Source organism: Microcebus murinus, chromosome 25, assembly GCF_040939455.1.
Source record: "Microcebus murinus isolate Inina chromosome 25, M.murinus_Inina_mat1.0, whole genome shotgun sequence".
NCBI classification, from domain to species: Eukaryota; Metazoa; Chordata; class Mammalia; order Primates; family Cheirogaleidae; genus Microcebus; species Microcebus murinus.
In genome coordinates this window covers 18,993,471-19,010,979 of record NC_134128.1, presented here as the reverse complement: position 1 = coordinate 19,010,979, position 17,509 = coordinate 18,993,471, and the positions used below count along the sequence as shown (strand labels likewise).

The 17,509-nt window shown below is 35.4% G+C and overlaps 1 protein-coding gene across 1 annotated transcript in view; it reads right to left on the bottom strand.

Annotated features, from left to right (window-relative positions):
• The window catches only part of USP6NL (USP6 N-terminal like), a 91,093-nt gene extending 75,666 nt beyond the window's left edge, over positions 1-15,427 (bottom strand). Inside the window, exon 1 of the mRNA XM_020284057.2 lies at positions 14,043-15,427. Coding sequence (XP_020139646.2) covers positions 14,043-14,115 — 73 coding nt within the window. The 5' untranslated portion in view covers positions 14,116-15,427. The remainder of the gene's footprint in view (positions 1-14,042) is intronic.
• Positions 15,428-17,509: the final 2,082 nt, after the last annotated feature.

Here is a 17,509-nt window from a genome sequence, read left to right as displayed (position 1 = left end):
GTCCATCAACTGGTGACTAGATAAGCAAACTGTGGTTAATCTATACTTTGGAATACCACTCAAAAAGAAAAAAAACTGCTGATAATATGCAACAACACAAGTAAAAGAAGCCAAACACAAAAGATCTCATACTGTATGACTTCCTTTACATGAAATTCTAGAAAACATATATATTTGTTTACTTATTTTTAGTCTTCTCCACTGGACCTACCAATCAGTCCCTGTCATTTTATTTACCACTGTAACTAGTACTTAGGACAGTGCCTGACACCTAACTGGTACCCAATAAACTTACTGAATGACTGAATGAACAAGAATTGTCTAACTTAATCCTAATCACAACCCTAGTGACATATGTACCTTCGTAGAGATGAGAACACTGAGACTTAGAAAGGCTAACGTTGGCCCAAGATTACACAGCTATTAAGTGGTGATGCCATGAATCAAACTCAGGCCCCTCTTACTCCAAGTCCTATTCACTTAACTAGGTGTTAATGGCTATATATAGTGTAGCAAAACTCACTGAGTTTCTACAATGGGTTAAGTTTACTCACCCAGGATCTTAGGTTAGTGGTCAGTTCCTATCAAATTCTCAGAACTATTGAAATTATTTCCCTGGAATTTTGTTGGATCAAATAAATTCTTTGAAATAATTGGGCCAGCTCAATTGTTTTGTTAAGCAGAGATAGTTACTAGGCCCACTGGTATTTCCTGAAATAGGCTTTAATTGGTTACTACTAAATTTATGGTACATTCCTGTATAACAGATGCGTATTTCCATTAAAGTAAATAATAAAGTATTTATAGATTCATCCTATTAACAAGAAAGTCTGTTGTCTGACTACTCTTACACATTACTAACTCTCACTATGTTATACTTCCTGCCAAGACTAAACAACAAAGTGCGAGCCATCCTTAGCAAAAGCTCTGAATGTGCCTAGAGGCGTGGCACATACACACCAATTAAGAAAAAACAAAGGTTATATTCAGCAATGTAAGACTTACTACAATAATTCTATTCATTGGGGAAGAAATAAAAACCAGAAAAAGAAAACCAGAATGAAAGAGCTTTTGAATGACAGTGAACTGAAGCTAGTGAGTCAGGATGGTGAGTCATCCTTAAGTGCATGCCTCAAAAATGTGAACAGATACTACCATAAATCCTAGGATGTTAATCATAATCCTTTTCAAAATAAGGAAATGCTGCTGCTTTATGCTGAATTCCTGTTTTCAATGTTGTCACAGTTTTGCCACATGCATAACAACTGTTAAGTGGTTTTAAGATTAGTCCCTGAAATACTCTCTATAGATATGGACAGACGTAGCTATGAACTATCTAAGAGTATAACAAACTGCAATCACAGGTTTGGTAAAGTTCTGTGTATCCTTTAGGGGAGGAATAAGATCAAGAAAACCCTTTTAAATTGATATAATACAATTCACATTATGCAGAAAAATTCACACACACCAATAGGAAACATGCCAATTAAACATATTCATAACTCTAAGTAATGAAACATTTATTTCCTTGCAAGGAACCCCCTTCTAATTTGCCTATTTCTACCAATAGCATCACAATTCCAGGCCTTAAATTCAAAAGCTTAGCATCATTTTTGACATTGTATTTTTTCCTTCATCCTTCTCCATGTAATTTCTCACCAATTTCTTAATATCCCTTTCAGTCATCCTTCCTTTTTTCATTTGCCCCAATGCCACATTAATCCACAACCACATTTTGGCCACTGAATTGTTGAATACAAAAAAAAGTCATTTCAAGACAGTGTATACAAATTCCCAAATGTGGTCCATTGGGATTATTTGGTAGATATATCCTGAGTAACTTGCCAATAATAACAACTAGCAACAAACACTTAAATTCAAGTTTTCTCTATAATAATATTCCTATCACTAACTTGAACTTCCATGTTTCCTTATGTGGGAATTAGAGGGATGGCATTTGGGAAAGTATATTATAAGCCACTCATGAGACTATGTATTCTGGTGAATATTACCTGCTATGCATGTCACAACTAAATAAAAGGCTGAAAACCAATGACTCTAAATATATATGCTTGCACCCATTCACTGAACCCTCATTCTATTAATAAATAGATTTGCCTCAGTATAACACAAAACTTAAAATAACAAGGCTTAAACAAGACAAGCTGTCAATGTCTTTCCTGATGTCTAAGAAATCTAAATACAATTCATCCAGGTCTGACACAGGGACTCAAGTCAATGGCAATTGAGGTTCCTTCAATCTCTCTTCTCCCCTGTCCTCTTTAAGGCTTCTATCCTTAAAGCCACTCCATGATCCAAAGATGGTTACTGGCTCTCCAGCCATCACATTTGTTATTACAGACAGTATGAATGAATAAAGGGAGACGGGTGGCAACAGAAGGGAGTGCTCAAGGGGAAAAAAAGAGTAACAATGCTGCCCCAAATAAAAACTACTAAGAAGCCAAAAATTCAAAAGAGTTTTCACAGTTTCACATGGCTGGGAGACAAAAACTGGAGCTCTGGGCACAGAACGTGAGCCAGGGCATGAGGGGCCAAGATGATCTCACAGAGAAAGAAAGAAAGAGAAGACAGCCCAAAACTTGAACCCCTTAACTCCTCGATTCATTTGCCCATTCATAAGCAGCAGAGACCGTGAGAAGCCAGGCAGAAAGTAGCAAAAAGAAGATAAAAAGCGAATCAGAGCTTTTGGCAGTCTCACAGGCCTGAGAAGATAAAAATTGGAGTTCAGGATCCACCACAGGGGCAGGAACCTAGTAAGTACCCTAAACTTCCAGCTGAGGCCCCTAAATAAGTATACCCTAGGATTAATGGAGATCTAGAAATAAATGATACCTTATAAATACTAAAATTCAGACAAAGCAACAACTCAAACACGATTGGACTAAATTGTTCTGTCTCTTCTCTAATTGCCCACAAGGAGCTAAAAGCTTATCCAAAACCTCTACAAATCTTTCATATGTATTATCATCTGCCATTCAATCAAAAATTACCAGATATATGAAGAAATAGCACTAAGAAAAAAAGAAAACAGAGACCAACCCACAAGGTAAGACAGAATTTTTTTTTTAAGAATCATATGAAAACCCAATTGCTGAAATTAAACACTCAGCAGAGAGGCTTAACAGCAGATTAGACACTGTTGAAGAGAGAACTAATAATCTAGAAGACAGATCAGTAGAAAATAGACCGAAACAAAGAGAGAAAAAGGATGGAAAGTACATGAAAGAGTATAGGAGACAAATGAGACACAAGAAAATGGTCTTATGCACATAGAATTGGAGTTCCAGAAAGAGAGGATAGAGAGAACAGTGTAGAAACGGTTTTTGAAGAGCTAATCGGCAAGAATGGTATCTCACAGGTTCAAAAGGCACAACAAACCCCAAGCAAGATAAATACTAAGAAAAACATACCCGGACAAGTAAAACTTTCAAAAATTAAGGACAAAGAAGAAATCTGAAAAAGTAGCCAGAAAAAAAGACAATTTTCAAATGAGCAGCAGTACAACAAATGGCAAATTTCTAAGCAGAAACTATGTCAATCACAAGACAATGAAATTATACTCTTAAAATGCTGAAAGAAAATAACCAGCAATTTAGGATTTCAAGAAATTTTGAAAGCACCCTTCAAAACTGAATGTAAAAACAAAGACATTTCCAGACAAGCAACTGAGACATTCAACGGTCGGCATGCGTACACTATGAGCAGAAAACTATGAGCCCTGATGTATGAACAGACATAAAGGAAGAGAGGAAGGGAAAAGGTAAATATATAGATACTATTAATAAATACATGAGGTTTAAAATATATGTAGAATTAAAACATAAAGCAACAATAACCCTAAAGGCAGACAGGGCATAAATGGAATTAACCACCTCAAGGTCCTTAGATTTTTCTGGGAAATGGGTATCAGTACTAATTTATTATATATTCTCATAAATCAAGGATGAACAATATAATCTAAGGTAACACTGAAGAATAACAAAAGAATTTACAACTAACAAACTAACAGGTGTGAGAATAGATAATAAAAACTATTTGAATAATCTAAAAGATAAGAAAACACAGAAGAATTTAAGACAGGTAGAAAGATAGAAACAGAAAGTCAGATTTAGACCCAAACATAACAGTATATGGCCGGGCGCTGTGGCTCACGCCTGTAATCCTAGCTCTTGGGAGGCCGAGGCGGGCAGATTGCTCAAGGTCAGGAGTTCAAAACCAGCCTGAGCAAGAGTGAGACCCCGTCTCTACTATAAATAGAAAGAAATTAATTGGCCAACTGATATATATATAAAAAATTAGCCGGGCATGGTGGCACATGCCTGTAGTCCCAGCTACTCGGGAGGCTGAGGCAGGAGGATCGCTTGAGCCCAGGAGTTTGAGGTTGCTGTGAGCTAGGCTGACGCCACGGCACTCACTCTAGCCTGGACAACAAAGCGAAACTCTGTCTCAAAAAAAAAAAAAAAAAAAAAAAACATAACAGTATCATATGTAAACAGACTAAACACACCAATTAACAAAGGTAATCAGATTAAATGTAAAAATACAGATACACTATTTAGAAGAGATATCTTAAATATAAGTACACACAAAGCTCCAAAGCAAAAGAATAGGAAAAACATCCTATGCAAACAAGCACCTAAAGAAAGCTGATATCACTGTATTCATATCAAAGTAGACTTAGGTAAGAATCCTTATTAGAGATAAAAAGGAGGCTGGGTGCAGTGGCTCACACCTGTAATCCTAACAGTCTGGGAAGGCGAGGCAGGTGGATCATTTGAGCTCAGGAGTTCGAGACCAGCCTGAGCAAGAACAAGATGCCACCTCTACTAAAAATAAAAGGAAATTAGCCAGACAACTAAAAATATATAGAAAAAATTAGCCGGACATGGTGGTGCATGCCTGTAGTCCCAGCTACTCAGGAGGCTAAGGCAGGAGGATTGCCTGAGCCCAGGAGTTTGAGGTTACTGTGAGCTAGGCTGACGCCACAGCACTCCAGCCTGGGCAACAGAGTGAAACTCTGTCTAAAAAAAAAAAAAAAAAAAAAAAAAAAGAAAGAAAAGAAAAGAAAAGAAAAGAAAAGAAAAGAAAAGAAAAGAAAAGAAAAGAAAAGAAAAGAAAAGAAAAGAAAAGAAAAGAAAAGAAAAGAAAAGAAAAGAAAAGAAAAGAAAAGAAAAGAAAGATTTCATTGCAACAAAACAATTAATCCATGAGGAAAACATAAGTATGAACCTAGTAACACATTTCAAAATGTATAGGCCAAAAAATGGCAAAATTAAAAGGAAAGATAGACAAATTCACACCATAGTGGGAGATTGTAAAGAGAGGTCAGAGAGAATCTTAGACCTCTAACAACAAACTAATCATATCTAACACTTTCGAGTCTATCAATCTGGCTCTCATTTTCAAGTGTATCAGCCAAATGAGGAACTGGATTTTTTTTTTTTTTTGAGGCAGAGTCCCATTCTATTGCCCAGACTAGAATGCAGTGGTGTCATCATAACTCACTGCAACCTCAAACTCCTGGCTCAAGCAATCCTCCTGCCTCAGCCTCCCAAGTAGCTGGGACTACAGGAATGCACCACCAAACCCTGCTAATTTTTCTATTTTTCATAGATGCAGGGTATCACTATGTTGCTCAGGTTAGTCTCAAACTCCTGGCCTCAAATGATCCTCCTACCTCAGCCTCCCAAAGTGCTAGGATTACAGATGTGAGCCACTGCACCCATCCAGGACCTGAATTTTTTATATTCCTTGCATGCACAGAAAAAAATCCACTAACTACTTCCCTTTGGGTCACAGAACTAGAGGATTTTAGAAGAGTTCTAGAAAAACTACATATCCTCAAAAGAACTTTTAACAGGTTACTAAACGCTAAAGCATACTTCAAAGTCAGCAAGTATGATACCCAATATTTAACAACTATTAAAATTTGTTTCTATTTTAGTACCTTTTTATGATACAACCACAATGTCTATAGATGGATAGTAAAGTCCACAAACTTCTCTAAATATATTATACTTACCACAGAAATTTTCAAAGTGCAGCATATCTATTTATGTTTCTGATAACTGCAGTGATAAAACTAGCATGTGTTCAGGTAATAGTCATTAAAAGCTCTCCATGACTGAGTGGCATAATGACCTTTATTAATCATTGCATCTGGTGTCTGCCAAATGGGAGAGAAACAATACTAGCAGACTATTTTTAAAGGGTAACAGGTTACCTGAATGAAGACACTTTAGCACATTTAAATTACATTCAAACTATGTCAAGATAGTAGTACAAACATTTAATTCCAAGTAACATTCTAAATAACTCACTGCAAACCTAAGTGTTCTCTAGAGAATGTTCAAAACGTCCACTGGGCAGTCTGTTTCAGTAATAAAATAATATAAAGCAAGAATTGAATCTTCTCAGTAATTAGGAAACTGATTAAATTGATCAATTATCTATTAGTCATACATGCATTCCTCACTTTGATGATAAGCTATAGAGAAACAAATACCAGGCAAGCTCTGAGCCACTGCATTCTTCAGAATTAACTTTGCTCCAAAATGATGAATGAGTTGCAGTCCTTGCCCTCAAGAAGCTCACAGCTTAATAAAGGATACAACTCTTTGAAAAATAACCATAAGTACATACGCTGTAAGGTAATAAGTAGAGATATATTCAAAAAGCTACTCTAAATCATTCCCCAGTGGGACTTAGTACCACTGCTTTGCCAGTTCCTAGCTATCCCCTATGCCATCTCTACCACACCTGAGAAAGCAACATAAGACACTGAATCAGTGTCTCAGATGATGCCTGAGTGTCTTCAATCACAACGTAAAACCATATATAAATTTGATTTGTATTGTTGATTTTACAACATCTACTTTTTTCTTCATCACATAATACAAGGTAACTTGCACAACATATATCTGTGACAATACATGCAATCTAAAATGCAGCTACCAATATAATTAATTATGCATTTGCCACTCATATTGTTATATAGTAAGCTATTTGTAGTAACGAATGGGGATTCTGTATGATCGTACTACACCATAGGTATGCGTCATTCTACAGAAGTTAAATTAAGTTTTAACTTTTTAGTTTTTTTCTCATATGGAGGTAATAACCTGTTCAAAGTGAAAAATAAACTAAATCATACCTAGATGTCATTAATACAGAAACATAAAAACTGAGTTTTGTTTATTACATTAGGTGGTATTTGTTTCTCTTTGACACTGGCGATTTTTCCTGTGTTACATTCACATGATACACCTCTGAGTATAATCAGAAGTAGACAGAAAGAAGTAACACACAGCACACCACAGAACAGGGAGGTAACTTAAAGAAGCAAGACACCAAAATAAAATCAGCATCCTTTAAGAATATGTCATCCAGAAAACAACTGCAATAGTGATTTGCATGTCACTACATTACAGGACAGCGACCCAGAGTGATCAGAACCACTACCCGGCCCCCTCACCACTGAGACAATCCGGACAGAAGTGGAGAGGCTTGTGTGAAGGAGCGCACTGCTGATACTGACATCACAGATGGCAGAAAGGGTGTTGGATTCCCTTTACTTCAGAGATTACTTGAACAAATGTGGCTTTGATATTAATAGAAACACTGACTGCATTTCAAAATTGAAGATTCTTTTATTCAACAAGCATATGCTGAGCATTTACTATATGCACAGATAAAGCTTCACATTCTGGGAGAACTTATACACCATTTGAAGAGATGACACCACCACCATTAAATATTTTCAACAACAAAGGCAGTGATTAACTGAAAAATGAAACAAGGGCCAGAACTGGATGGCAGTGACAAATGAGTTGGGCAGGGCAGGCTGGAGCTCTCAAAATGCCTGACAAAGGAGACTCCGCTTTACCCTGAAAGCAGTGAGCACCATAATAAATTTTTAAGCTACAGTGTGTGACAGAAACATTATTCTAAATTGCGATAAAATATAAAAATGAAAAATGCATTCAAGCAGGTTGGCATATACAAATATTTTTTCAAAAGGGCAATAAAAGATATAGAAAGGACAAAAAGATAATCAGTACACATTAATAAATTATAAAGCATAATAAATCTGAACACTATGCACATTTGTTTAGCAAATACCGCATATTTACTCTGTGCCAGGTGCTGTTCTAAGCACTTTACAAATGTTGACTTATTTAATCCACATTAACAACCTTATGAGAACTTTTGTCTGGGGTGATTAATCCAATTTTATATGTGAGGAAACTGAGGCACAGAGAAATCAAATAGCTTGCTCAAGGTCACATGACTAGTTAGTACTGGATTCAAGATCTGAGCTTAGGCAGTCTTGCTATACAATCTACCTAACACTGTCCAATAAAACTTTCTGCAATATGGCTACTGAACCCTTAATATGCAGCTAAATGACTAAGGAACTGAATTTTTATTTTACTTAATTTTAATTATTTAAGTTTAAATACACATATGTGGCTAGTGGCTCCCAGGTTAGGGAGCTCAGACCATGCTCTTAATGACTACACAGTACAGCCTTACTCAGAACCTCAACGACAACAAGCAAGAGAGGAACGATGGACATGTAGTCTGCTGCAGTCAATTCTATTTTTAAAATGGCTTTTGTCGCCATAGTTAATAAGCTAAATAAAATGAGCTCATTTTTCTTTAAAATAACATTTTAAGTGGGTTACGAATTATAATCTATATTAAATATATCTCCCTGAAACAAATTCTTGATAAAACTTTTATCAACTCTGCCCACAACACCCACACAATTTTGACTTCAAATATTATATACCTAAATTTAAAGAATAAATGTACTGCTTAGTTTTCCAAGCACAAAAGAACTGACACTGTTATAAAGATTAATGAGCATCACTATAATGAATCAGACCATTGTCCACAGAGCCCTGTATTCTGTCCCAGACATAAACACATACAAACAAGTTATTAGCCATCTAGGGTATCAGGAGTACAATATCAACAGCTATGACAACAACAACAATAAAAGTAACAAACAGCAGCTTACATTTAGTCCCCACAATGTGGCTGGCATTGTGTAAATCCTGTATAGGCATATCTCACACAACCCTTACAATACCCTTAGAAGTGCATACTGCTCTTATCCCTACTTTTCAGATAAAGAATCTAATACACAGGGAAGTTCTATAACTTACTAAAGCTAATAAATGAGCAAATCCAGGACTGAGACCTCAGTCTGTCCGAATTGAGTTCATGCTCTTAAAAAAATAAATATGGCTTCAAGAAATGAAGTAGAATATGAATGTCAGCGCTCTATGAGATCTTAGAGAGAGAACATCTAATTACATATTAATAATAGATGGAAAACACCGCGACACAGAGACATTCACTGACTTGTCTAAAGTCACAGGTCTTCTGACTCCCAAATTAATATCCCTTCCACCACATTGTAACAGCTATATCTGTGTTTCATACTACTTCTAATTAAGACTGCCCAATCCCAGCACAAAACAAAGTACTTTGTAAAAGTATTTACATTGTATACTAAAAGACTTTATGTGTAAATCACACACTTTTGTTTCTAGTCTTATTCTTTACCACATTGGATACCATACTAGTGAGGACTGCTTTGATTGCAAATAATAAATCAAAAAGTCTAGAGGTAAATCAGCGTTGGTACAAATATTCATTAGTGTCATTGGTGTCACAAAAGACTAGACTTCTATATTTCTCCTTCACTCTGTTGCTTTTGTCCTCATGGTCACTTTATGGCTGTTACAACTCCAGGAATTGCACTCACATTCCAGGTAGAAAGGAGGATGTAACAAAAAAGCAAAGGTGACAACTGTCTCAGAAAGCAAAATTTTCCCAGCAATCCTCAGCAGGATTTTGCTTACATCTCAGGAAATGGAGTTGATTTGTTGGTTTGTTTTTTAACTAAACATAATATTATTCCAAACAAAAACAAAGTTCTGTTAAAGACTTAAGGGAGAATAAATATCAGGTGGAAAATGAACAAATGTTTGCCATGAGCAGTCATTTCTCAAATTCTCATTAAATAATTTTTATTGTGAAATCTTCTTTTTTGATCAAGAGCATGAAATTCTTTGTAAATCATAAACCCACAACTAAATAAAGTATAGTAGATGCTCTGACTTCAGTTTCGCAAGCTTAAATAGTCAACATACATAGCAAAATACAGGTACATTTTAAATATAAGCTGAAAACCGTTATCTATCTGACCATTACAAAATATGTCAATGGGTCTGTTTACATATTCCTCTGTCCATTGTTTAAGTTATTAGTTATAATATTTCACTTGTCTAAGATCACTTTATGATAACCCTATCTAAAACAGAGCTAAAAAACAGAACAGAAATAAAAATCTTCAATAAGTCAAATCAATAAGTGCATTACAATTAATATTTACTGGTCAATTTAAGAAGTATAATCATCATGTATAGAATTTTAAAAGTATAGTAATAGAAACAAAAGCAAAATACTAAGAGAATACAAAGAAAGCAGTGATTAAATCCAGACAAAGAAAGGTGAGGGGACAGAAAGTCAGGGAATATGCTTTCTGGCAGGGGTGGCATTTAAGCCTGGAAGGCTGTTCTGATAAGGAAGGGAATTGTTCGGGAGGGGGGAGGACTTGCCATCCAGATGGAGCAGCATGTTTGGGAAGCAGCAAGTACTCTGATGGAGCTGGCACAGGGGATATGTGCAGAGATCTAGTGATACAGCCAGAAATACTGTAGAGGACAAGCCCAGATTCTGGATTTCACAGCAAATTGTTTCGGGAAAAGATACTGCAGGAAGCAACTGAAGGACTGAGCACAGGGTTAAATGGTTAAATGACCAGACTTCTTCTCACCTCCTCCTCCCCCCACCTGAGCTCCCTTCCCTCAACTTTACCACTGCCCTCCAACCTTTGCCTACTTTCTTGCCATACTCAACAACTCATGGTTTTCTAACACATTTTGCCCTCTCTTCCCTCCATCACTCTTTCCTTTGCTTGGGATGCTCACACACTCTCTTCTTCCCCAAGCTGGCTAGCCTTTATGCCGCCTTTGAGACTTAGCTCAACTGAGAATGTCTGTCACTTCACCAAAGAATGTAATCCCTTCACTCCCCTTAAGTAGTTCACCCCACACCTCTTTCACCCCCCACCCCCACAACACCTTGTTACAACACCTACCAAACTACTATTACTGACTTTTGTCTCCGACCACTGCATCTGAGTTCCTTGAGGATGTCTCTAAACTCCTGCATCTAAGATACAGTAAGTACTCTAAGTTTATTACATAAAATGAGAAGGCTGTTGCAATAATTGGGAGGAAAGGTACTAAGGAATAAAAGTGGGAATGAGAAGACCAAGATAGATACCAAAGCTGGTATGCTTTACCCAACAGGAGAGACCTTCAGGGCCTCACTCAGAATCTATTCTCATTTTAGGAATAATTTTAATAAATTTTATCATAAGGTTTTCTAACCTATCAAAAATATAAAATGGAGAACCTGAATCATTAAGAAAAAATGTAATCATATTTAGCATACTTCTGTTTAACAAGACAGAGAAACATGAACCATTTTCAAAAGATTTTCATCCAAATAAACATGAGGCTTTTAAAGAAGAAAAACAGGCTACTCAGTAACACACAGCTCCAGGTGATTACATTTATGCCTTCCATACATCTGAAGAGATTGTGGGGTTTGACTTTTCAGTCTGCTCTATGCTAAGCACCTCACCAATTAGTGAGCTCAGCCCTGGAGATGCAGGCTAAGGAGGACATTTGAGGTGAGTACAGTGGCTCACACCTGTAATCCTAGCACTCTGGGAGGCCAAGGCGGGAGGATCCCTTGAGATCAGGAGTTTGAGACCAGCCTCAGCAACACTGAGACGCTGTGTCTACTAAAAATAGAAAAAATTAGTCGAGTGTGGTGGCGCACGCCTGTAGTCCCAGCCCCTTAGGAGGCTGACGCAGGAGGATCATTTGAGCCGAGGAGTTGGAGGTTGCTGTGAGCTAGGATGATGCCACAGCACTCTAGCCTGGTCAACAGAGTAAGACTTTGTCTTAAAAAAAAAAAAAAAATCTATATATTTTAAAGAATTAACTTTAAAAAAAAACCTCTATTCTTATGCACCAGTGTTTTACATTTGTCTATAGGACTGCTTTTCTCAAGGAGTTTGTCAATCAATATAAAAAAACTGGTAAAATATAACAATAGCTGCAAAAGGATAAAATTAATAGTAAATATGTTCACTAAATGATTAGGAACACTATTAGAAGAGGTTTGAAACAGAAGCTTCTAAGAAAAAAAAAATCTATGTAGAAGCTTCCTCTGATTTTAACAGAAAATTCTGTCTGAAAAATAAGAAAAAGTCTGAGGACACAAAACATTCTACTACTTTAAGATATAGAATTTTCAGTAGTATTTTTTCTATATTCATATGGTGTTTCCTGTCACATATTCTCGAGATATGTGCATTTTGACAAGCAAAAAAAATATTATTATTCTTTTTCCTGGGTACATTCCAAGTAGCTATGACTGTGACGGAAAACATAAAAACTAGAAGAAACATTCCAATAAAAAATTCTGTCTGTAAAGGTCAAACTGTATGAATCTGACATTTTCAAACAGATTGAAATTAACTAATTTATATTCTCCTGAACTAGTAAAAGCAATGGCTTTTTAAAAATGCCTAATTGTTAGAATCCTGCTATTCAGAGATCAGAATGAAGCCTTCTATTTCAGAAGAAAGGGAAAGAGAAAGAAATAGAAAACAGGACGTAAATAGTTGTAGTAAAGTATTCTAAATGATAGTGTCACATTTTCAAAGGTAAATGACAATAGTTTCTCTGTTTTTTGAAGTGCATTTCTGTTTACTCATTTAAATATCATGTTCTTCAATAAAATGAATAGAGTAGACATGAAGATCTCTAAGATTTCTTTCAGCTTTAATATGCTATATAGGGTTAACTATTCTGTATGTCACAATACTACTTTGCACTATTACCCTAAAACATTTTACATAGGACTTATGGAATCTCATAGCTTTATTTTAAAACATAGATCATATCACATTAAAGAAAAAATCTAAAATAATCTATATTTTATATCATCTAAGGTATACTTACACTGTTCAAATCACATAAAGACAGAATGCTGCAATACATCTTACATATGAAAAAGCTGATACATAAATTTATCAACTGACTGATGTTAAGCTATAGATTAATTTTCTGAAATTGTCCATGTAATCAACTTAGTTGATGGCCTGTATTTTTAAAATTCAATTCTTAAATAATTTTAGAGATTTACTACTTCAAACGTTTAAAAAGTAAAATATACAAGTATCTCTGCAAAGATGTATCTATATTAATTCAAGATCTGTAAGTCAGACATGCAATTAAAAATTTTTTGAAAATGTACTTTAGCATATCCCAAACAGACACATGCTGTAAATACAGGACTACTTTTTATTATAAACAGCACTGATTAAACATAATCATAAACAGAATTAATTATCCCTAAAAAGGCAACAAAATCTAATATTCATTGGCAAAATTCATATTTAGAGCTATTATTTTATCAGTTATTCATACAAATAACAACCACCTAGTTCTTATGCCCTAGCACACAGGCAGAATTCTAGCTTGTTCCCTTCTGATTTCGGCCATGAATATTTATATTTTAAAATTAACAGAAACGAGGACTATAGAAATTATTCTTCTACCTCCAAAATATATAATGCATGAGGATCTTTACAATGTGAAAGATACTGTTGCAGTAGCAATGTCATAACCTCCCCTTACTCTCTGTACCTTTAAATAAAATAATGTGCTTCTAATTTTTGGTTGAAAAACAGTAATAATGAGGCATGTTAACCTGATCCTTTTCAGATTCCGTAATACATCAGAAAAGCAAAAGCATACATGAAAACTCAAAACTCCTTTTTATAGCTGTTCTTTAGGTCGATACTTATCAGAATCTGGGTGCCTTCAAAGTGTTCTGATTGTTCATTCTGCTAATGATCCTACCTTCCTTCACTGTGGCTGTTTTTTGCCTTGATGGTGTCACCAGCTCCTTTACAATCTGCAAGACTTGAATCATTGCTAGTTAACAAGCCAAAGACTCCAGCTGCTTCCTCCAGAAATCCAACAGGTTTCATCACCAAGAGCTCATTTCTGCTTTCAGGAAGCTCAAGCACGAACACAGCTCAACTTCAGAGAAATGAATGCCTTGCCTAGCTATCCATGTAGGCTCTGAAGCAGTTAATAAGAAACAACGAAAGGATAGGCTGTATCTTCTTGAAATGATGGATTCAAAATGATTTCAGCACATGTGAAAACCCTATTCTCAAAGTCTAAAATGTATTACTTTGCAAAGCGTTGACTAGTTATAAACAAAACAAAACAAAATGTAGGTAATCTTCTGTAAATCACTAAGCAAAGTGAAAACATTTTCTCACAAAAGCCATATGACAGAAAAAATAAAGTGCTATGCTATAAATTCTCTATAGTACATCACAGATGCTATGTGCAAGTTTTTAAGTAGTCAACCAAAATACACTGCACTGTTGAAAGCCTTAATACTTTTTTCCAATTTCTCAAAAACCTTATATCTGAAACAGAAAAAATGTGGATAAAAATAAAAATCTATCTTGCTAACTCCAAGCTCCCAGATTTGCATGAAAAATATGCCTCAAAAACATCTTATAAATTCCTTGTCCTCCTCCTCACACACACACCTCTGACTTCCCAGTACATGAATAGAAGTCTAAGTTCCCATGCACACTAGAAATTCCCAAAGAAGTTTGTAAACTCACTGGTCTCAATGCCTAGAGGCAGGGACTAGAAGAATTTCTAAACAAGTATATTCGTTGCTTCTACCATATGATTTTTAACAGCCAAGTTGCAACAAATGCTGAATTAATATTTAATACCTTTGTTATGTGTTCTATCTATCATATAGCATCCCTTCTCAAAGTAAACCTATGGAGTTAACTAAAAGAGAAAAATGACATTCGGGTTAATATAGTTAAATGTTATGTTTAATAAAATGATTCTCCACCAGCAATTTGTTCCCCTTAATGTACTGCCAATTTTTCTCTCCCATTTTTCTTTCCTTTCCATGAATTCTTTTGGTATTTTTAGTCTATCACAAAATCATGGATCCCAGAGCAAACCAAAGGTACTCCCTTTGTCTCCAGACCGTTAAAAGCTTATTTGTTATTTTCCCATTCTTTGGCAGAACAGTTAACTGAGGTACACATGAATCAGCCAAGGTTACAAGTAAACATAGGCTCTAAAACTCAGTCTTCTGCTTTCTCTCTACCAAGCATCCTTTGTAAAAATGTATAGTTTTAAAATTCAGGGTGAAGTTTTCAGTCCCTCAGTGAAGAGGTGCTACCACATATGTGTGTGTGTGTGTGTGTGTATATATATATGTGTGTGTGTATATATATATATACACATATATATATATATCACCCATAATGTATTCTCCATATGGGCGTTAAGAGATCAGTGCTACAAGCTCATAATAATTAGAAAATACTTGCAAATGGCAGAGAAAACAGGACAACTATCCTAACTACCTATTATCTTTAAAGAACATGTTTGCACTTGTAAATTAAATCAAAGTAAGAGTTCAGGTGGGTCAAAGACCAAGTTTTGAACCTCAACCCAAAACTGTGATCTTGAATAAATCCCTTTGAAGACTGGCACAGACAAATAAACAATTAAATCAAACTCTTCAACTTAAGTTTCCCAATTCTTTCTATCCCATGCCCCATTTTCTAGGGCAATTCAGAACATGTAACAGGTGTTAAGTATCTACTGTCTTTTTTTCCAGTTGTTTCCAGCTCCTGAGAAATTCCCTCCTCTCTTCTGGAAAAGACTGTTGAAAGGCACTGTTTTTGAAAGGTAACTTTCTGTTAGCTTTGCTCTCTGCCAGTATTTCCCTTTTTCCATGAAAGGAAGAGGATATACAGGACATCAATCAACTTTCAATCAACTCTTCCTCCACATCTGGCCAGTGAAGAGAGGAGTATCCAAATTCATGTCTCCATAAATCTCAATTATCATCATCCCCTATCTCACTGGTGTTAATACTGGTTTTGAAAATGAAAACCACAAAGCAATCAATTTGAACATACTGGTTCACTACTATCAATCCTTATCTTCTGCTAAGTAATCAATAGCTTTTTCTTGTTTCTCTCCTCATTTTTAAATCATATATTGCATCAGTAAAACTATGTGACTGCATACTCTGATATATATAACTATGTACTCTTAAAAATGTCAAGATCATGAAAGACAAACTGAGTAATTGTTACAGATTAAAGGAAACGAGGGTCAAGATAACTAAATGCAACACATAATCCCAGATTTGACAGTGGACCAGAAAGGGGTGGGGGAAACATGACATTTTGAGACAGTTGGTGAAATCTAAATACAATCTATAGATTATCAATGTTGATTTCCTGACTATGACCACTGCACTAAAGTTATATAACAGACCATCTTGGATTTCAGGATATATACCCTGAAGTATTTAGGAGTAAATACTTCAATTCACTCTCTAATAGTTCAGAAAAAACAGTAATATTAACATAGGATGAGAAAGCAAATGTGGTAAAATATTAACATTGGGAAATCTGGGTAAAAGAGCATATGAGAATTGTCTATGCTATTCTTGCAACATCTTCCTAAGTGTAAAATTATTTTAAATTAAAAATTTAAATCCTGACTCTCTCCCCACATATATGTTTGTTTATAAGAATATATAGTATTAATATTTATGTATAAGTCATACGAAATGGTAATTTTAAAGGACCAGATAAATAATGTGGGAGGAATTGCATCTGTATATTGGAATATAATTACATTTGTAACACACATTAATTATATTTATCATATTTATATATATATTTATATATATATGACTTATGTGTGTTTCTATTAGCTATGTGTGTATATATGGATACAAACACATGCATACATACATACGCATTCCCATATTTGTTTCTTGCACTACCTAGCATTCTGAACACTCCTGGTGTTAAAATTTTGGAGGTACACATACCTCAGAGGTTACCCTGGCATGAACAGTCTTAAAACAATAATTACCAGATCCTTAATTTACCTATGTACTTACCCCTAAATTGATCTGCTTGAGAAGATACCTGCAGCAGGGGTCCACCATTACCATCTGCCTTTTGCAATGTCCTTTCTCCCATTTTATAAGAAAAAAGCCAACCTTCACCCATCTTATTAAAGTGCAGGGCTCCAAAGTGTAAAAACAGGGGAAGGGGAAGACAAAGATAATTCAACAATTCCTTTAATGAAGGCATACATAACATCAGCCATTCCACTCATTAAGAGATGAGTTTCTAATATTAATTTATAGCTAATAATTATTAATCAAAATTTATCATATGTGTGTTGATCTGATCAACCACATTAGGAAAAATTGTGAGGAAAGTAGAAACGTTATATAAGTT